This window comes from Festucalex cinctus, chromosome 2, assembly GCF_051991245.1.
Source record: "Festucalex cinctus isolate MCC-2025b chromosome 2, RoL_Fcin_1.0, whole genome shotgun sequence".
Taxonomy (NCBI): Eukaryota; Metazoa; Chordata; class Actinopteri; order Syngnathiformes; family Syngnathidae; genus Festucalex; species Festucalex cinctus.
This window is the reverse complement of record NC_135412.1, coordinates 20426935-20449408: the sequence shown is the minus strand read 5'-3', so window position 1 is coordinate 20449408 and position 22474 is coordinate 20426935. Positions and strand designations below refer to the sequence as shown.

General features: G+C 41.6%; 1 protein-coding gene across 4 annotated transcripts in view; it reads right to left on the bottom strand.

Moving 5' to 3' along the window:
• Positions 1–201: 201 nt before the first annotated feature.
• Positions 202–22474, bottom strand: part of nav1a (neuron navigator 1a) — a 95349-nt gene continuing 73076 nt past the window's right edge. Inside the window, exons 9-33 of one of the 4 annotated variants that reach the window (XM_077513588.1) lie at positions 21492–21795; positions 16948–17695; positions 15405–15893; positions 14608–14649; positions 14362–14513; positions 13971–14153; positions 11882–11961; positions 11745–11768; positions 11528–11605; positions 10574–10657; positions 9766–9874; positions 9561–9682; positions 8146–8330; positions 7910–8072; positions 7644–7836; positions 7423–7511; positions 6513–6608; positions 6269–6440; positions 5179–5444; positions 4952–5103; positions 4808–4879; positions 3990–4195; positions 2900–3018; positions 2636–2824; positions 202–2548 (exon numbers count right to left, since the gene is read on the bottom strand). In XM_077513588.1, the coding sequence (XP_077369714.1) occupies positions 2468–2548; positions 2636–2824; positions 2900–3018; positions 3990–4195; positions 4808–4879; positions 4952–5103; positions 5179–5444; positions 6269–6440; positions 6513–6608; positions 7423–7511; positions 7644–7836; positions 7910–8072; positions 8146–8330; positions 9561–9682; positions 9766–9874; positions 10574–10657; positions 11528–11605; positions 11745–11768; positions 11882–11961; positions 13971–14153; positions 14362–14513; positions 14608–14649; positions 15405–15893; positions 16948–17695; positions 21492–21795 (4398 nt within the window). In that variant the 3' untranslated portion in view covers positions 202–2467. The remainder of the gene's footprint in view (positions 2549–2635; positions 2825–2899; positions 3019–3989; positions 4196–4807; positions 4880–4951; positions 5104–5178; positions 5445–6268; positions 6441–6512; positions 6609–7422; positions 7512–7643; positions 7837–7909; positions 8073–8145; positions 8331–9560; positions 9683–9765; positions 9875–10573; positions 10658–11527; positions 11606–11744; positions 11769–11881; positions 11962–13970; positions 14154–14361; positions 14514–14607; positions 14650–15404; positions 15894–16947; positions 17696–21491; positions 21796–22474) is intronic. The other 3 variants (XM_077513590.1, XM_077513591.1, XM_077513589.1) reach the window with 3 other exon arrangements.

Below are 22474 nucleotides of genomic sequence, written 5' to 3'. Positions count from 1 at the left end.
GCATTGCGAAACGTTCAAGAAATATCGTACCTAAACAAACGTTGTATTGTAAAACAGCTAATTTGAAAAGATCTCATATTGTAAAAGTTGAATACAACTGAATTGTACTTACCAAATGACATGTACTGGTTACACTTACCATAAACACGGTTAAGAAAAGGTCAAAGATATCGGGTGCACAAACATAAGAAGATAAACGAGTAAAGGAAGACAGATTTATTCTTCATGACTATGGCTCCAATTTGAAATGGACTCTCATTTATTATATATTATATCATGTAACAATTAAATCCGTAACAAAACAATGCAGGCACGCTGGGAAACGAAGCCAAAAAGCCAAAGGGGACTCCCACACAGGTAGCCATTCAAGCTAACCCACACAGCCATGAACCCATACGTAGAATGAGATGATTTCATTGTGTCCAGAGCTGAATATTCGACATGATGATGATGTGGTTACAGAGACATGCCGTGAAGCACTTTCAGCCCACTTTCAAATCAAGTGCCGCTTCCTCCTTACTGGTGGAAGACAAAATACAAGCAAGGCCCATTTCTTCTTCTTTTTTTTCTTTTTTTTTTTTTGCATTTTACTTTACATTTCCACTCTTTTTCAAGATTGTTGTCGCGGATGCACTGGCTATTTACAGTCTTTACAACAGTGATGTCATGTACAAAAGAGAAATATTTACAAATATTTGCAGAAGAAAAACATTTAAAAAACAAGGTGAAAAGTTTTTTTTTTTGTTTTTTTTGTTTTTTTTTTTTACAAACATGATAGGTCCAATCAAAGTAAAAGCTTTGGGAAACACAGAAAAATTAATGTAATTATTTCACCTCCAAACATTTGTTGAACTACTGTATGTCCACACATGAAATCGCACACACCTTAGCAGCCCTGTCGTGACACGCATCAGTCTTGCAAACAGCCCTTCCACCCGACGACCAACCGAAGGTGCAAACCGTCATCGTCATATGAGAAGCTGTCGGACATTCGAGTAGGTGAAGCGGAAGTGATGCTGTGAAGATACTTGTTTGAAATGGAGGCCTCAAGGTGGTGGATCGAAGAAGCTCAAGGGCAGCTTCAGGCCAATTGGGGCTTTCAGGCACAGGTAGACGGATGCATCGCGTTTCCACATGACATCAGCACCTTGTTTGCAAAGCACAACAACGTGGAGACAGAATATGTCGAGAAACTAACGGGGGCGAGAGGTTTGAGGACCCGTCAACAATTATGTCCTTTGAGATGTGAGCTCATTCTTACGGTAATCATATCAAATGGGCTAAAGAGAAAAAAAAGAGACTGTTCCAGTTGTTAATCTGTCTTAAAAGAATGTCATCAAAGCGTAAAAAGTGAGCAGAGTAAGGAAGGAAAACACTTTGTGTGTAGATTCCGATTTTCTTGATGACCGAAGCAGCAAGGACAGAATCACTTGTTGTTTTTGGTACTCTTGGCCATGTTAGGTGTATGAAATAAGATTAATATTAATATTAATTAATATTATAACCGAAGATGAGTCCGTACAAAATCCTACAAAAGATGCATCCTCATCTATCACATAAAAAAGTTTTTCAAATATGATTTATCAGGGTAAATAAACAAGCATTTTTTAAACTCTTGTGTGCCTTTTACAATTCAGGTTGAGTGTGATGCACAAAGCACCACAGGCGTGTTTCACTTGTTACACTTAGTTGAGTGTAAGCAACAAACACTGAGGTGGAGCTGCCACCCAGTGGTATTAATACGTAACTGCAAGATTCTCCTTTGACACGTTGAATGTCTCTTCCTGAAGTGCAGGTGACACACATTGGAAATAAAGTGCAAGTTTGGCATTGAACAAAGTATGTAAGCACCCAAAGTTCCAGAAGGGTTAAAAATGCGGGTCCAGACTGAACTTCATGCTTGTGGAACAAGCACGTCAGAATAATCGATCCAGCTTCCTATGATCACGATTGCACGGAAGACGATTAGGGCAAGTGAAGAGAGAAAAAAACAGTTTGGCAGGATTCTCACTTTATTCTCAGAATTCTCACTTTAAAGTCAGAATTCTCACTTTAATCTTACAATTCTGACTTTAATGTCAGAACTTTGACTTCATTCTCAGAATTCTGACTTTAAAGTCAGAATTCTGAGAATGAAGTCAAAAAGTCAAGTCAAGTCAAGTCAACTTTATTAAGACTTTAAAGTCAGAATTCTGACTATTAGTGCTACTATAATTCTCACTTTAAAAGTCAGAATTCTGAGAATGAAGTCAAAGTCAAGTCAAGTCAACTTCATTAAGACTTTAAAGTCAGAATTCTGACTTTATTCGTGCTACTATTATTCTCTTTTTAAAGTCAGAATTCTGAGAATAAAGTGAGAATCCTGCCAGACTTTTCTTGTTTTTTTCCTCTCTCGACTGGCCCTAATCCTCTTCCGTACGATTGCATTGCTTGTTTTTGCAGATTATTCTTGTTCTGAAGCTTCCCCTCAGAGTGGATGCAGGCTTCCATCCCGCTCTGGCGACTCGACGCTGTTGGCCGACTCCTGCAGCTTTAGCAGCATCATCATCTTTGAGCAAGGAAGACACGAACACAGCGGATGGAGTCAGGTGACTTTGTAGATGTCCTTCAAAAAAATTTCAAACTGAAAACTCACCAGGGGATCGGACTCCATCGTGCTTTGCGGAGGAGTGTCTTTGGGGGGCTTCTTGTCCTTGCTGTGCGGGCCGATGCTTGGGGGAGGTAGGTGATAGAGTTTGGACTGGTCCTGCTGTGCGCTGGGCCAAGGGAGGGTCCCTCGCACCCACTCCACGGGATCCTCCCACACCGCCTTCTGGCCGTGCACCTGGACAATAAAGCGCGCCAGCATGTTGGAACGAAGTCACTTTTTTGTTGCTGCCGCAGTCGTGCGTGCGCCCACCTTGATGCCGTCCTTGGCTCCTTCTTGAAGGTACGGTATGATGGAGTGATTCCACAGGTCAATGAACCACTTCCTGAACTCTGCCACCGACACGGGGCACGACAGGAAGAAGCAGGGGCCTGACGAGAATGTGACAATTGATCGATTGGTTGAATTAAAGACCTCATTAAATCATTCCTGTTTTTCACAGTTAATAACAATTTTAGTCTCACTCTTGTTTAAATTGGGTGTCATTTCACCTACCACCACTTGATGGAAGCAAACATTTAATTTGAGAATTTGAACTTGAAACAGGAAGTATTTGAGCACACTCGAGTTTTTGTTGAAAATAGAGCCGGGCAATAAATCAAATTAATTTGATTAATCGTCATTAAAAAATATAAATAAAATTAGATTATAAATAATTATGTTGTTGTAACTTTGCACAAGTGTCAGAATGCTGGATTGGTGTTTACAAGTTTACAATAACTACCAACTACTTAATTGTGGCATTTGCTCCTAAACACATATAAATATGTTCTATTTAAAATCTTACCATGCTCCCAAAGACGCATTTATATGTTTTGTTTTTGTTATGGTAGAGCATACAGAAGGTTTTGATACTAGGGGCGGGAACCTTTGGGCACCTCACGATACGATACGCGATACAAGGCTCACGATAACGATTATCTCACGATATGACGATACCGCGATTATTATTGGTCAGGTAATACATCCACGATAATTGATGATAAAACTACTCAAGACATAAACTGATGTTTTTTCAATGAGACAATAGTTTTTTTTTGTTTTTTTTGGTACCATCACGAAAACACAATATTAAAACTGGGGTCTTCTTCACAGTGAGTACTTTAGTGATGTGTGATGTATTTTGTGAGGAATGTTTGTTAGTGTGGATAAAAAACATGATCCGTTTCCTGTAAACACATGAGGTAGTTTTTTTTCAGTATTTGCTTACTTTTAATGTTTTTTTCCAAGGGCCACTTTGACCTTCTTCAGTATCAAAGTGGACTAGTTGGTGTTTTTGCAAAGCTATAAAATCTTGAAATAAAACCAATGTTGCAATTTGGACACTTTAAGCAATTCTTACCGATGAGGAAATCGGAAGTGCTGTGCTTCTCCAAGAACGTGTGGAGGTGGTACCAGAGCTGCGGGACCCAGTCCAGAACGCAGAGGAGTTCCTGGTGCTGCGACGCGTCGTGTTCCTTCTTCTGGTAAGCTTCCACGACTTTACGGTGGAGGTACCTCAGCAGAAAGCCGTTGGCTGGCTCCACGTTATTTGAGAAAGGAACCATCCTGCGGGCAAGGCGGCAAGACATCACAAGTGGCTAAAGCGCTCACATTCATTTCAGTTTAAGTACAGTGAGAAAAGCACTACGGATATAATGATAACGGCAATATCATGATATTGCGACATTAAAACTTCCACAATATATTGTCGTTGTCATGTCACGATATTAAAAGTAGCACATCTGTTAAAAAAAAAAGTCGGGTTGAATTCCATTTGTGCAGTTCTAGCACACTCTGGTGGCTAGTTTTTTTTTTTTTAGTGCAATTTAATTTTCACAAGGAATGTTTTGGCCCTTCTATGTTTAAAATCCATGCTAATGTAATATGCTTGGATGAATATGTGGAGGAACTCAATGTGTGATTGCATTATATTTATATATTTTTATATATATTTATAATTTTGTTATATTTTTCATTGCACAATATTGTGTGTTTTTTTTTAGTATGAGCTCTTTTTTTTTCTTTTTTTTTACAATATTGTGACCTTTTTTGTATTTCCAACCTCCTCACAATATCGTGATAATTATTGTATCGTAATCTATAAAACCAAAACATTTATGTAAAATAAATCTAACCACAGATGAATTTATTGCTTGTTTTTCCTGACTTGGTGCTCACCTGAAGCTGATGTGAAGTCCATGGTTGGATGACATCTTCACAGGTTGATTGGTCGTTCCGATGATGTAAGGACTGAAACGGCCACACAAAACGTGTTGAGCTCGCCAATCAACTTCCTTCCTCGGCCAAAATGTTGCGCCTCACCATTTATGATACTTGCAGGTGAGAGCGCCGTTGATGAGCTCGGTGATGGCGGCGGCGTCACTGATGTCGTCGATGACCACGACCAGCGGAAGCTCGCCACCGCTCTGTCGGTCGATCTGATTGGCTAGATCGGACAGGTACGATTGCAGCTCCTGCGGGAGCGAGCGACGACGAGATGACGAGTCGGTTCCCGTGTTTGTTTTGAGCGCTTTCGACTATCGGGCTACCTTTTGCGTCTGCCGATGCATGTTGAAGGAGACGGCGGCGCCGCGGCCCGCGAGAGAGGGCTCGCCATCGCCTTGGGGCGAGTCGTTGCGGCTGCGCTGCAGGACGTAATGGGCCAGACGCTGAGCCAAGTAAGTCTTCCCCGTGCCACTGGGCCCCGACAGGACCAGACGCCGGTGCTTGAGCAGCAGGCTGATGTAGTGCAGCATCAGCGGCTTGGGAATCAGAGTCTCAAACACCAGTGAGTCCACACTTTGTTCTTCAAGACCTGACGGATGCATTAGAATTGGGATCAACCTTTGAAACTGACATCCACAAGGGAAATAATCATAATAAAAAAAAAAGAGATCTATAAATGCTGCAATGTAAAGCAACACCATTAATTAACATTAAATTAGAACGGTAATTTTCAAAGTGTGGGTCCCTCTAGTGGTAAGTGAAGAATTGCGGAATTAAATGTTCATTGTTGTGACGTTCGATATACAGTAATACTACTACTACTACTACTAATAATAATATATTGAATTCATATAGTGCTTTTCTGGACACTCAATGATGCTTTATAATGGATACATGCATAATGTTACAGTGGACTAAGATTTTTTTTTTTTTTTTTCTTTGAATCCGGTAAAATACATATCTCTTCCTCTCTCTTTAAAACACAAAAATCAATAAGTTGAGAAATTTAAAGTACAGTATTACACAAAACTAAAATAAAAGTTGGGGTAAAAAACCCCCCAACAAAATTGGGTCAAAAATGCGACCGATCCAATTTTGCGTCGGTTCAATTTTGACCGAATTCAACCCAAAAAGTTGGGTCAAATTAAATAAATAATTCGGGTTGCTTTGTGGGTTCTTAATTTAATTTGATCCAGCTTTTTGGGTTAATTGAATAATCCAATTGAATTGAGTCAAAATTGAACTGACCCAACTTCTTGAGTTAGTTAACCCGAAAAGTTCAATTCAATTAAAAAAATGTATTTCATTCTTTAAAAGAAAAAGAAATGAAAGGAGACAGAAAGAAGTAAAACTTGTGATATCTGTTATCAATACAAAATAAATTCGAGAGTGGTATACATTTGAGTTCCTAACCTTTCAAGGTGACAAAGATGTGCGGCGGTTTGCCACTGAGACATCGATAAGGTGACGAGTGAGGTTTGTCTCCTCCGATCACCCTCAGCGCTCCCTGGCTCAGCTCGTACATGTGCAACGAATCGCAGTTCAGACCCAGGCTGGCTGTTGGGTCCACTTGAGTTAGATACTCCTGCGTAGGAAAGACCCAATATGAGAACACTCAGATTCCTACAACAGTGACACACAACCTGCATGGTCTTACTCTGAATGTCTTGGCTATCATAGAGTCCAGATAGGCCCATTCGGTCCTCTCGCCAATCGTCACTGAGCCCAGGTAATGTTCCTGTTGTTTATGCTCCTACAAGGAAGACAGGGGGAGCAATTTCTCAACTATTTACACAAACCCAAGAGGTAGAAATGTATGGAGGACCAAAACTGCCAAAATTCAAAATAAATAAATGACTAAAAGAAAATAAAAATGAATATAAATGAATGAATATAAAAAAAGAAGAATTTGAAAATTATCTAAAAAATAAATAAATAAATATATATATATATATATATATATATATATATATATATATCATTTATTTATTTATTTAGTCATTTATTTATTTATTTAGTCATTTAGTCATTTATTTAGTCGTGTATTTATCTATTCATTTAGTCATTTATTTATTTAGTCATTTATTTATTTTGAATTTTGGCAGTTTTGGGCCGTACTGCCAAGTCGCAATGTTATTCAAATGAGGGGGCGGTCCTAAGCGTGTCTTGGGTTGGACCGCACGTTGCAAACTGCCCATCATTGGTCGAGTGAGCAGCTCGGCAAGGAAGTCTTGCCGGCTAAATGAAGCGCTCCAGCAATGGACGACTATCTTGTCCACTGTCTGCTCTCACTCAAGTCGCAAGTTGAGATGACAGTGGACAATGGCTAAATAAATAGATAAATAAATGACTAAATAAATAAATAAATGACAAAAGGTGAAAATAAAAACAGATTTATTTCCATTTATATTTATTATATTATATTTTATATTATAATTATATTTTTTTATATTCATTTTTATTTTCCCTCTTAGTAATTTATTTATTAATTTAGTCATTTATTTATTTCGAATTTTTGGCAGTTTTGGTCCTCCATAGAAATGAAGTCCACAAAGGTGTGGATTTACCTCAGCTGGATCTGTGAAGCAAACCAGCACTTGTGCGCACACCTCATCCAGCTGAGAAGGTACACCTAACATGTTGCCTGCAGAGATGTCTAAACGACAGACGAAGAAAAGAAAATCATCAAAATTGAGAATTTCATCAGACAATGAGAAAAAGGGAACATTTATTCAAGTAGAAACCACCATAAATGGGCCAAATATTGTATGTGTGGTCTTCCACTTGCCTGGCCCTTTACAATCATTCAGACTGAGGCTGAAGGACTTGGTGAGGGACATGGGCTGTCTCAGCGACGGTCCCAAGAACGAGGCCAACCCCGAAGGCTGCGAGGTGGATGAAGTGGGACCGCCGCCCGATAAATGCGCCTGACTTCCGATTTTCAGATGATCGTTCTCGGACTTCAGGCTCTCCACCGTTGACTGCAATTCAAACAGGGTTCAAAATAAAAGCAGAGTAAAGTCGCGTCGATCTTCTTTCGAGGCCAAAGCGGACCTCCATGCTGTCCATGGCGTCTCGGAGCTGCTCCAGTTGATGGGCGGAGTTTAAAGCCTCCAGTCGGATGTCTGTCAGCTCTCTCTCTTTCTCCCAGAGTTCCGAGCGCAGCTCCGACACTGCCCTCTCGCCGCCTTCCTCCTCCTCTGTTGTCCCCATGACCCTGAAGGGAACGCAAAACTCTTGTCAGGGACAAACAACATTTAAGTGGCGCCCCACAACCTTTCAAATCTTACTTTGAGCAGATGTCAGACGTGGAATTTTTGAGGGACGATGACGAGTTATCGCCTGCATCCGCTCCATCATGAAGCATCTTTGGTGAGTTTGGAGCGGAAGAGTCAGGAGTGACAATTTCTTCGATGTCTGAGCAGGTTTTGGTGCCTTTCTTGATGCTGAAGGCCTTGTTGAAGGAGCTTCTCAGCTGGAGCGGAACAGGACCACACAGAGACGGTCAAACTAACAAACGTGATGGATTTTTTTTTAACCGAGGAATTCCAAGGAATTGGAAGCGCTTTTATGCTACATTTTTTATTTATTCTACACATTGTATACCTTCAAAGGAAAAGTCAACTCACACTGTATATTTGTGTTGGACACCACACAGAGAACTTGAACACACAAAGTACGAAGGCATGCAAAGAGCGATGTCAGCCTGAAACGGTCACACAAGCAGCCTCCTCTTGAGTTTGGAGTTAGGTTGGTGCTTTTCTCAGTAGTACCTCAGTAGTAGCCCGAAAGCAAACTGGCATCTCTCCAACAACTAGTTACCATTTGACATCTTTTTTGTTTGTTTGCTTGCTTGTGTCCCATCCCATCATGACCCCACCAGTTCCAAAGCGCAAATCCTTACATGTATATCCTCCTAGCTACCAGGAAACAAAATATTGTCCAATCATGTTTATTTTGATATTACCCAATCTTTGTGAAGTAATTGGAATACTGCAAAAGAAATTTTTGGAAAAAACCCCCAACGTTTTAAAAAAAAAAATAAAAATTACATTCGCTGTTGCGCTGAACAATAGCCAAATCCCATCTTTGCATTTGGAAACCAACCAACCAACCAACCAACCAACCAACCAACCAACCAAACAAACAAAAAAACAAACAAACAAAGAAAGTATGTAAAAATATGACCATTTCTCAAGCAGTAACTTAGGAGTGATGAATGTGATATGTTGCTTCAAAAAAGTAATTCAATTCATTCACCACAGTGTATAAAAAAATGTTACACATTTATTAGCAGTAGTGGTGGAAGTCCTCATGTATCATATATTGCCCCCCCCTACACACACACACACTCTTTGGATGGGAATGTCGCAATACCCCACCCATTTCTTTTTTTTTTTTTTTTTTGATAAAATGTGATTTTTAGTATATACTGTGGGCCTCTGAAAATGGATGGTGGGCCCCAAAAATGCCTCCGGGCTAAAGTTTGGTTTAAACTACTGCCATAGGCAATTATAAATATTTGTAAGGGGGCATCAATTGCTCTTTTTTCCTGATATTTGCAGCAAGACTCAACTGGCGGGGATTATTGTAACTACACTTGCGTAAAAAAAACTGGGGAAAAAACAGAATTAAAGTACATAGAGTGGTCCTACTTGGTCAATCTGAGCAACGAAAGCCAGCATGAAGCTGTGTTGTTTCTTACCCAGCTCTTTTTCTTCTTCTTCTTGGCATCCTGGTCCTTCAAGCTGCCTACACTGGACAAACTGGTCAGACTGTTGAGGCTGGAGATGCTTTCACACGAGTTCTGGCGACGAATACGCACGTCTGAGGAACAACACGGGACGAGCAATCATCATCATTAGACGTTCAAAAGGGAGTCATCGGAATCACAAGTTTGATTTCTCCACCTTTGTCGTTATCTGGGTGGTTTAAGGCTCCGTGAATGACGGCCTGCGCTTCATAATTTTTGGCTTTCAGAGCTTCGATGGTCTCTCGCAACTCCATCAGCTCCGTGTCCTGCATACATGGAAAGAAAAAAAAAAAAAGATTCCTGTAGGAGGAGGAATGTCTGATGTTTTTGTGGAAGCAGTGGGAAGCCAGCGAGGCTAGATCCTGAAAATGTGACTACTTCAAAGCTACAAAGAGTCAAGCCCCCTGCTGTGCTGCTTATTGTGTACTTAAGTCATCCGCAGTGCACTCTAAACCTGCACCTGGCCCATCATCTCCTCAAGGTTAAAGAGAGCGTGCTCCTGGCTGGGCTGCACAGGTCAGTGCGCTGGCACCAACAACAAAAGCTCGTTCTGGAGCGGTCTAGACGGGCCTTTCAGTGGAAGCAGCAAGGCATGAAACGCCGCGAGAGACTCCTCACATTTAAACACACAGCCGACAGCCCCTCCAGCTCGGATCGCTTTATTCACACTCTATGCCGTACGAGGGGAGAAGAATGTCGGAATGCGGCGTGCGCACGCAAACCGATTGGAGGCTTTCGCTGAGCTTTTTCTTTCTCTGATCCCCTTTCTCGGGCTCCCCTGATCCCAAGTCACATTAGGACGGCCGCAAGGGCCTCAAAGGCGCATTCCTCCCCGCCGCAGGCTGTCATTAAAGTCACATCGCCGCGTGGCGGGAAAAGGTGCTGATTTGCGGACAACGCCATCAACGCAGTGATGAAATGCGGCTGGAATTCAAACTTGTGTGTGTTCAAGCGTCGTTGGCTACCTTCTGTTCATGACTTAATGACAGACTCTGCAGTCGGGTTGTCATCAGGGAAAGACTTTGCTCAAAGGCGGCCACCAGATTTGCCTGTTTGAAAAAAAGAATCAGAATACCCACGTTAAGAAGTTCCATCCATAACATGCCGTAGCTGTTTTGCAGAACAGCAAAACTCATGCCCAAACAAGAGTTTGTGTGTCATTTGATAATTGTACTTTTGATTGAGAAATAATCGATAAAGCTTAAAAAAATCTAAAACGAATAATAAAACTAATAAAAACGCCAAAAAATACCAAAAATTAAAATGACCAAATTTGCTCTAAAAGAATAATAATAATAAAACTAACTGAATTAAAAAACAAAAAAGTCAAAATAAAAATGCACAATTAATATAACCCTGCTGGATTTATCACACAGCGTTGGTCATTTTTTTCCCACTCCATTTATGAAATCTTTAATAGGGAATGCAGTCATCCATGTTTAGAACTGTGTACATGGTACGGCTGGGTGATTATTCGATTTCATCAATTAATTTGAGTTTATTAGGTAAGATTCTTTATAGCGGCTTTCAAGCAGATAAATCACATTTTATTTTAAGGCCATATCCATCCATCCATTTTCTTGACCGCTTATTCCTCACAAGGGTCACGGGGGGTGCTGGAGCCTATCTCAGCTGGGTTTGGGCAGTAGGCGGAGGACACCCTGGACCGGTTGCCAGGCAATCACAGTAAGGTCATATCGCCCAGCCTCATTTCTTTTCACTGGCCTTAATATCAACTATTATTGAAACATTTTGCTCTTAAAATTTCCTTTTCAAATTAACTTTTATCCCATCACATACATCAATAATGACTTTGAAATACTGTAACTGGCCTATTAGATACTAAACTCATTAGTCTATGCAATCTCTTGCAAATTTAGCCATTCCAATTTAGCACAATTCATCTTGAGGGAACTTACGTTGGCTGACAGCTGTGTGGTCAGGTTTGACACCTTCTCCTGGGATGACTCCAGTTCTCTCCTCAGCTTCCGGATTTGCTGGAGGGAAAATAGATTTGCTGAATGTGGCTCACGTTCCACAGACACAATTTCAATGAAGGATGTGTTGAAACGATAGATTTCTTCTCATCAGAAAAACAGGGAAGGAAAGCGACAGAGCAGCGGAAACGACACGCACCTCTCCCTGTATCCTTTCCTCTGCCTTTGGATGCAGTGGGAAGAGAAGTTGAAACGTTAGCGAAAGAAAGGACGCCATTGAGGAAAGGGAGAGAGGACAGGGAGAAGAAGTAGAGTTAGAAGTTAAATTGTAGCTACCTGCGAATGAATGGCATTCCCACTCACCGACGAGTAGCTTGACGAGGCGTTCGATGCCAAGGAGATCACAGACCCATGAACTGAACACACAAAAGTAAGGCAATTACCGAAAGAATGTTACATACTGCATTTATCTACATCACTCACAAAATATAGATATATTTGGTTTGGAGTGAAATTTTAGGATTAAACGCACTTCAACCTTCACAGTAGAGGTGGGAATCTTGGGGCACCTCACGATTCGATTGCGATTACGATTCAGAGGCTACGATTCGATTATAAAACGATTATTGATTTCCCCCCCAGGCAGCAGAAAAAAAACAATGTATTTTTGTGCTTTTAATGTTTCGTACATTAGTTACAAAAATAGTACAAAAGTCCTCCCAGGCCTACATAAACTACTATTTCAGTATCAAGTTAACAGTTCAAAACAGTAAATAAAATACTCAAGTCCTCATTCTGTAACAACAGCTTTTAAGTATATTCAGTCTTCAACAGAATAAAACATAGCATTGAGCAAAAATATATTATTTTTATCCACTCAAAAGTGCATTGAGGTATAAATGAAAGACAATGTGAACTACTACTTCAATACAAATGCCTAAAAAAAAAAAAAAAAAGTGCTTTCCTGCTTTTTAAGTTGTGTAAAGATGAACATGTAAACATTAAAGTTTCTCAGAGGTACAAAAAAAAAAAAAACCCTCAAGTGCTTTTCTGCTTTTTAACTTGTGTAAACATGAACGTGTAAACATTAATGGGATCGTTCGGCTTTTTTAACATGAATCTCAATTTGATCCTCACCTCCCGTGTGTGCGATCAGCACTGACTTCTTTCTGACAGCGTTCGGTGACACGCGTTCATGTTCGGCGTTGGACGAGAGGAAAATAGTCCAGCAAGCTGGCTGGGGTCTCGGAAATAAAGCGTTTTTCTTCTAAAAACTATTTGTTTTCAAAAGCGTGATACATTTCCACCACAATACTCTTTTCTGAATAAAGTCAGACGCCATTACCGCCAGCCACTACTTTTCTGTTCGTTCGTTCGCATCACTGCGCGGCGCCCTGTAGAACGCTAACCGACGCACTGCAGCCAGCAAGCTGATACTTCCGCCTGAAGTTGTTTGCCTTTTCGGAGCAGGTCTGATCTCACGAAGAGGTGGGTTGGTCAGCTCAGCCATGCTTGTTGTTGTTTTGAATCTCGAGGCGTGAGTTGTGGATGTGTACTCTCGGTCCGTCCCAAAAAGCGTCCCGAAGACCGCGCGCGCTACTGCGTTTCAGTTCCGCGTACTTTTCGCTCGTTTCGCTTCCCTTGGCATATTTATATAATCGGAATTTGGACGTTTGTGAATCGTTCTCGATTGTTCCACGGCCGAATCGTGAATAATCTAAGAATCGGAAATTTTGCACACCTCTACTTCACAGGCAGCGGCGATTTGGATATTTGGAATTTTAGAAAAGGTGAAAGTAAGTTCATTTTTAACTCACTCAAACCCAAAAACGTATTTATATGGTTTTTAATAGTTTTTCCTTCACTCCCATAAATGTATTTATACATTTTAATGTTGTTGTTTTTTTTTTTAATGCTTGAGCATACAGAAGGCCTTGATACAGCTGTAGACATGAACCGGTTGCTTAAAGCAATAGTAGTTATTGCAAAATCGGCCAGCAGGTGGCAGCAAAGTATAAGAGATCAGCCAGGGCCATGTTGCAACAACAACTCTTTTTGCCATTGTTTTCACCAGAAATATGAATAATGCTGAAACTTAGCTATATACTAATACTAATTGCTGCAAAACGGAAACAGATACAAATGCCCTTTTTTTTCCTGGTGAAAGAAGAGACTCTAAATGTTCTTTTGGTAGGTTCTATGGTTTTATAGCAATAGAACACAATATTCTGTGGACCTTGCAAAATCAGTCCAAATCCAGTAAAAGATTTGGGAGCAAAGGGGGGTTGCTACAGTCAAATTGGCTGGGAGGGAATGAGTTAAAGGTGATCATGCATTTTAGGTTGGTCCTGATTTCACCCAAAAGCCGAATGTCCCTAATATGTTTCTGAGTGGTGTATATAAAGACATCGTTCTGTCGTCTTACCTTCGTCATTCAAATCTTTGTCTCTGAAGGATCCAGAACGAACCATTCCTAAACTGCGCGGGCGTTCCGCCAACGATAGCGTGCTTCCAAGCGGAGACGCCCCGTAGAGCTCAGTGGACACGTCTTGTGTTGGGATGCTGTTGGATCGAGTCATCCTTGGAGGGCCACCAAGCGGGCTTGGCACTGGTAATGTGCAAGTAGGGGGATGGTCACGTCCCACGGCAATCATGCCAATGTTTGTATGGACTGTACTTTTCAATTACCATTCTGACAATTTCAATCAAAACTGAGCATTTCTATCATTATGAAGGCAATTTTTTTTTCATAGAGGATTGTGCAAACTGAATTGATGTAAATATACACACGTCTAAATGAAAATGACTTGGCAAACCTGTACTGTTAACGGAGGAGCGAGTCAAGGACGTGGGCGAGGAGGACAGCATTGGAAGCGTGAGAGAGTCGGACATGCTCAGAATAGTATGAGAGTGTCTCCTCTCTCCTTTCTCCTTTCCATCATACTCAACATGGGAGGCACTGCTGAAACTACACAGAGGGAGGACATAGGCAGCGCTAATTACTTCACAACCATTTGTGGTCCTTTTACAAACAGCTCACATGGATGTGTGTTTTAGCTTACCTTAAACCTTTCTTTGGCAGAGTGTTTCTGTCCCTCTGAGAACTGTGGGGATCAAACAATGACATTATTTAACCAGGCAGGCAGTCCAGAAGAGGTACTTTGTTAACCTTGAACAACAATTTTCAACAAAAGGTATTACTAATCCCTTTAATGGGAAGCCTGCACACATCCTCATTTAATACAGGGAGTCCTCTGCTAGCGATGTAACATGAATTTTGATTTAAGTCGAATTTCCCCATTACAGTCAATATTTACATAAAAATAGTTTGCATAAGAAATATAAAATACATTAAAAAAGAAAAAATAAGAGCGCTGTACAACTGTCCGACTGAAGCCAAAGTGTTTGCCGATCGTCGGTGTCCCTTCTGTGATATTTTTATGATGTCTAGCTTCATTTCCATGGTAATTGCTTTTCTTTTGGCTGAACGAACATTAATAGACGACGCAGCTTTCTTCTTTGGGGTCATGACGTGAAAAAAAGAGCCAAAGATACTCCCACAAGCGCACAAGCGCTAGCACGAGCTAAGGGCTAAATAGCGGACGAGGGGAAAACACTGCGTGCTACATGGGGAATGAAGAGCCAAAATGGCGGACAGGGCCAAAATGGTGGCCCGGGCTCACCGTTGTAAAGTTGGTGTCGAATGCGCCTTAACTCGAGGACTCACTGTATACTATTATAGTGAATGATTAGGACACCATGAAGATAATGCAGTTCCACAGTTAACCTCTAGATGGTGTTACATTACAAAGATGTCATTTTGAGGCTTTCAGGTTGCCTTCAATTTGTTTAGTCTCACCTGTCTGTCTCTGTCATGGACACTTTACTTCCAGAGCTCCAACTAGCGGGAGGGCCTCTGTCTTCATGTCGATCTTTGTCTCTGCACTCACTCGAGTTGTAACCTCTCACCAACTTCTCCCGCCCCCTCTGTTGTAGCTCTGAAGCCACGCTCATCTGCAAAGGCAGTGACTCCATGCTGCGATGCAGACCAGACATGCGAGGGTAGAGCAGGGGAGAGCTGCTCCCCTCCACCCCGAGAGAAGTAACCTGTCGAGGCCCCAAGCCGATCCCTGAGCTGGAGAAGCAGGCTGAAGAATTGACGTTGAGCAAAGGGGCGGGGCTGGGGCTAAGGCAGGGGCTTGTGGAGCTAGCTAGTTCCTGAAGCTTTGAGTAAGGGGGAATCTTTGGAGGCAAGGAGTCCTGAACTCCGATGACTTCCAGGTTGTTGGAGTTCAGCTTGTCCAGATGGGAAACTGATGGAGGTTTCGTCAGGCGTGAGCCAGACAGCCTATAGATAAACAAACAAATGCATAGTCATACTTCTCAGAAAGTTTCAGAAAATTCTTCAGCATACCACCAACTAATAGTGTCACGCAAGGTATATATACACCAAAATAATGATATTGTCTCAATTTACTCACAAATTTACTTATTCAGTGTGAAATCCGAGACAGTTCATTTGACCACAAAGCTAATATTCTTTTGTATGAATAACAAAGACAAGTAAACTCTTGTCAGTGGGGTTGTAAAGGGGCGGAAAATATAATATGTAAATTCTCAGAAACCTTCCATGGGATGTTAAGCTGGGAATTTTTTTTTACTATTCAAAACAGTTTTAACTATCACAAACAGTTTTTCTTGTTGCAAAGAAATTTTGAGCAAATGTTGCATAGATGTTCCCAAACAAACAAACAAACAAACAAACAAACAAACAAACAAACAAACAAACAAAGATATTTAGAATCTTTTATAAGAAAAACTGTTTGCAACCTTTTGCAATCCCTTAGGAACCCTGCTGAAAAACTAACATTCGCTGTGTGCAATCACTCGCGGCTCATTGAGATGTTAAGCCCGGATCCCGCTGAATGTTTGTGAGTGTTTACGAATGTAGCGGATAAAGATTTTTCACCAAGGTTTGTTTGAGGTTGCAAATACGTTCACCAGATGTTCGCCAACAGTTTTAATGGTCACTCACAGTTTTTCTTGTCGCAGGGACATGCTTGCAAATTTCCTTGTGACAAGAAAAACCTTTAAAACTGTTGGCGAATGTTTGCGATCTTGAATGAACCCTCGCAAACATTCGCTAAGCAGTGCTGTGTACATGTGATTGAGGAGAGTACTTGCATTAAATCTGGTGGTATTAGACAAGATTATACTGCATTATATTTTCCCCAACAATATTCAATTTTGTCAATGTTTTTATTCCCGTTAATTCCAGTTAAATTCTGGAATTTTGCAACCCTATGTGTCACATACGGTATATGTTGCAAATAAACAATAACTTTCAGACCCTGATGATCTCTTGGGAATCCCTGGTTAGGATTATAAAACATGTTAAGCACCTGTGTGTGTTTGAAGATGGGAGATCTGTGCCCTTGCTACTGGGAGGTCGGAGCCCATGCAGCCTCCCTCCGCTCTCGGACGCAGTCTGCGCTCGACTGCCTTTCAGCGAGCCACCTCCGCACTCCGAGTCCGACACGACCGCTTTAGCTTTGGCTCGCTCCTTCTCCTTCTCTCTGTCGGTTTGATTGACAGGACCCGGGATCCCCCGAGTGCCCGTTTTGCTCAGTCCAGGACCGAGTCCGGCCTGCTCTTTGAGCCTCGGGCCCTGGAGGGTCGTGCCGGATGGTTTGGTCAGCCCGGAGCCCGCGTCCACGGTGCTGCTCACCGGACGCGCCGAACTGGGTCGGGTTAGAGTCAAGGTACTTGTCTTGGCTGGGCGGGGCAAAGAGCGGTACTGGAGGGACGTCCTAGCATTTGGAGACAAAAAGCCACTCTGGTCAGAGTTGGAGACATCCAGACTTGTCTTCCGTCCACCTGCTGCTGGTTTGACTGGAATACCAGATGTCTTGGGAATGTTGCCACCTGAACTCACAGCAGGTGAACCGCTATTATTTGGAATGGGCTTTTTGAAACCAAAGTTCCCTCCGGTTGATGGCCTGGCAAGACCCGATGGAGGTTTACGCTGATCGCAAGATCCGGTCCCATTGCGCTGATCTTTCCCGGCATCGGAAGAAGAGCGCTGAAGACTGGAGTTTTTCACCGCTAATCGAGATTTGTCGGATGGCTTTCCATCTGTCTTCACTGTACCTAGAGAAGGAAAAAAAGAAAGACAAATGAGTCCATATTAGGATATCTTATCTGAACACCTACAAGTCTGCCTGCTGATGAAACCAAAACCCTGCCTGAGCCGACAGACATCCCAAAGACCTGACTCACAGCCAGCTTCAGCTTCGCATGCACGCTTATCATACACTTACGCTTCTTTTCCATTCTGATCAACTAAAAAGAAAAAAAGGCTTCTCTTTCCAGTAATGTGTGTGTGTTACAGCTGCGGTGATCTGGCTGTGGAAAACTGCTGTTCACATTAGCAAAGCGTGTCTGCGGCCGCTAACGTTCATGGAACGCTGTCAAACAAAACTTCTCCTTTGTTGATGACAAGAAATTTTGCAGAAAAGGTACCGGTGCATGATTCAGCCCCACGTGTGTCCCTATTGGCAAATTAGTCAGACGAACATGGAAGTTATGATGTGAAAAATACTTTTAATGAGAAAAATGCAAGCTTGCGAGCGTTGGCCTCACCAGTGAAAGCTCACAATGCTCCTGCTTTCAATTTGCATCCAGTGAGAGTTGTTATCGAGGTTTATATACACGACATTAACACACTCAAAGAACTGCTGTCGAATGAGACCCACCGGCGTGCAGCCGTGGGCCATCTGGAGTCACTTAAGGGTATTTTTAAACCCACAAAACACACATACACTGGGCCACACTCACATTTCCCAGTTAATGGCGCTTAGAGAAATATGATGCATCACGTTTTTCACTTCTTCTATGAATGTAAAAATTGGCTACATGTACTGTGAAGTCATAAAGTTAATCTATTGGACGACCACAAGGTTGCACTTGCAGTGAGGATGACGTTTACTGACAGAATTAGGGTATACATATCAATCTGGACATAAACAATGACTTTTTTTATTGGCACCAGCTGTGGCCGTGTGCGCACAACTTCATAAAGCTAGCATGTGAGACAAAAAAAATAAAAATAAAAAAATAAAATTAAAATAATAAAATAAAATAATAATAATAATAATAATACATAAAAATATTCACTAAAGGTTTGCGTCGCCTTTGCACCGTGCTAACCGGTAAAAATTGAGCAATCTTGGAGTGCCTAATTCACTAAACTCGCGCAGATGGGGAAATCTGTCACTAAGTGCCCTGCCAACCAGATTGCACCACGGTGCGCGGTGTTATTTGCGTGTATGTAAGTTAGGTAATTTGCATGCATTTGACGCAAAATATGCCCACCCCAATTCAAATGAGACTCATTGATATGCAGCATCTAATTCACTAACGCCAGCGCAGATAGCCACACGGAGTTTGCGTGACGCAAATAACGTTTATGGAAATCATGTACCTGCCGCACCATGATCATGACAGTTGTGCATGGTGTGGAGACGCATGGTGCATGTCCCTCTCTGGCTGAACACACAGAGAGGAGAGAAAGAGAGAGAGAGAGAGGAGGGAGGGGGACATTTTTCTAAGTTGGTTTAGGACACATGACATAACCCGGGCTGATTGGCAATGGCGGGGCGGCATTTTACCATCATTTTTACGTGCCAGATGCATACTGTACGCCCACGCCAACCTATGAATGACCTTTATGAATGAATGACGTCGTTTTCGTCCTCTTTGCTCTGTACAGCTTAATGGTGCTATAAACGCGTACTCTCGGTCCAATCTTGATTTCTGATAATGTCATCTTTCTCGCAACTATTATTATAATAACCATGTTCTTGGCGCAAATCCATTGCCATATGTGGTAAATCAGGTGAAAATTTGCGCCAAGATGTCAGTTTTGTGGGCGTGTTTGCGCCGGTATATGATTAGTGAACAGGTGGGTAACTGGGCGGAGACTGCGGGTGCAGTTGTGGTGCAATATTTTGCGCTAGTACCGGACGCAGCGCATTCTTAGTGAATATACCCCATAGTGTCCTATGTCTACTTAACAAGCAGCTTGGTCCTTGGCCACGATCAGTTGATATATTTAGTGTTTGAGTGACAAAAGATAATCACTTTCTTGAAACGGACAGTTCCTGACACCCACTATTTAGTGGAATACCAAGTAAGGTTGTGATTATAAGAGGTGGTTATTTTATTTTACCGTCATATGCCAGTCAGTTTATTGTTTGCGGTTTATTATTAGTTTGCAAAAACTAACTCATTGGACATCTTGACACGATGACGACTAATGAGGGAATGTATCCTCTTTCACAAATGCGGCTTAGAGGTGATCGAGCCTTTGCAGTTGCTGGTCCGTCCCTTTGGAACGACCTTCTACAAAATATTAGGCAATCTCCCCTCTCTATCTGCTTTTAAAACCCATCTTAAAACCCATCTGTATTCTTTGGCTTTTGGCGCACCATGAGTCTTAACATTGTTTTTGGTGTTTTGTCGTGTGTGCTGTATTTTGTGTTATGAACCTGATGTTTGTTCTATTTATTTATTTATTTATTTATTCACTCACCAACTTCTTGTTATTAATTTACTGATGTAAACTTTATTCACTTGTTTACAAAAAATACTTGTATACTCACTTAAAATGTATGTTTTGTTCTTGTTATTCTTTAATGCATGACCGATGTCTGTTTCATGTACAGTATTTTGTATCCAGCAATGCTTGTTTTAAAGTGCTTTATAAATAAAGCTGAGTTGAGTTGAAGCACTCTATTTACCAGGGTGGGCATTTACGGTAATTAAATGTTCCTGATTGACTTTGGAAAGAAAATAGCTGAAGAGAAAAGAATGTTATTAAATCATCAAGTCCAGGCAGCCAAATAGTGCCCTGCAATCAACTGCACAAAATCATCCAGAACTTTACCGCATTTTTTTTTTCATTTTATTTTAATAATGACACAGGCATTAATCCATATGTAAAATCTGAATTTAACAGACAAAATTATTCACAAGGACTGTATTGGGCCTTCCGTGTACATCCTGTACATAATAAAGTGGTACAGACTCTGCAGATAATCAATTCTGTTCTTGGTCATTTAATTACAGGATAGACCTGCACTGTCAGATTGGCACAGGACACCATGGCTAATATTCTATTATTTGATTGTGTGTGTGGCGTGTGCACGAATGCACCGTCACATAAAAAGCACACAGATGACGTTCTTAAAAAGGAGCTGTACAATCCCCACCATTGTATGACTTTTGTGCAAATGAGTGTGTTCATCTTGACAGTATAATGTGATGGAACACTTAATCTGGGTGGTAGTTGTCCCATTTTGAGATTAATATATTTGACGTGTACTGCTTTTATTGCCATATGGATGGATTTCCAGTTGTTGAAAGTTAAATTATATTCATAATTGGCTTAGTTATTAAACTTCAAGAGCAGAGCCCATTTTGAGCTCAAATACCACAAGTATAGTTAAAAAAAAAAAAAGTGACCCACGGGTTAAGGTTGGCGTAATCACAAACGTTCCGTGCAAATGCACACATATGCACTGCTTTATTTAGGAATTGTTCAACAGCAAGCTGAGATATAAAAGGATAGGAAAAGGGAAGAATAAAAAAAAACAACAGTTTTTCAGTGTTGTGTGTGTGTATGTGTGGTTGGCTGGCAGGAAGGGAGTGGGTGGCAATGGGCGTTTGATACATGGCAACCCCTCTTTAAAGACCCAGAGGGTGGGCTGCAGCTGCGGGTGGATGTGTGGACAAAGACAGCGAGTGTGTCTATCACTACGTGTGGGTGTGCGACTGGCAGAATGAGAATACTAAAGCTAGAGAAATGTGTCAGTGTGCTGGTTATATATCAGCTTAGAAAAGCATTCAAAGACGAGCACCTCGCCGAGTGCAATTGCGAGCTCACCTGCCACTTTCAGCCCACTCGGAGGTGTGTGCGTGATGGGGGAGGTGACTGCCACCGGCGGGTTTCTTCCCTTCTTCAACGCATTCCCGTGACCCAGCGTCTGAGGTTTCCTCAGTTCACCCTTTCCTCCTTCGTGACCGTCCACCGGCATCCTCGGCTTCTTCCATTTATTGTCCGACTCGGACTTAAGGCTTCCTGTATCGTACGTGCCGCTGCCCAAACTCTTCCGGCTGGGTTTGGAATTGTCGCTGTCCCAAGACAGTCCACTTTCCACCAGACATCTTTTCTCAGCATCTGTGCGCATCTACAAAGACGTAGAATGGATTAACAAACATTCAAACAATTTTTACAGTTTTGTGGATCTAACGTACATGCTGCCATTCATACAACACAATAATGTCATAACGTTGTGTGAGTCTACCACATTTATCCATCCATCCATTTTCTTAACCGCTTGCTCCTCACAAGGGTCGCGGGGTGCTGGAGCCTATCCGAGCTGGCTTTGGGCAGTAGGCGGGATACGCCCTGAACTGGTTGCCAGCCTAGTGCAGTCTATCAGATTTATGCTTGATTAAACAAGGCCAAATTTCACACTAAGAAAATCAATTTATGAGTAAATTGAGATGAGATCGTCCTTATTTCAGGATTTTTGTTTGGTGGTGCGCCATATATAGATTTTTTACATTTAAAACGGTTGGAAAATACTGCTGTAATGAATGCAATATTGTATATACACTAGAACTTCTTATTACTCCGTTTATGACGGAAACTCCGCAGTTTAAGTGTGCCGTGGCTAACTTTAATGACATAATGGTTATCTGCTCATCAATTTTCACAGCTTCAGGGATTTCACAGCAACTTGATAAAAAAAAAAAAAAAACGTTGACAGATTACAATTGATGGATTTTTTTTCATTCCTAGATGATGACACCAAGTTACTTTCATTGGACTATAACAAAATCTATTTTTTTTAATGTCACAAA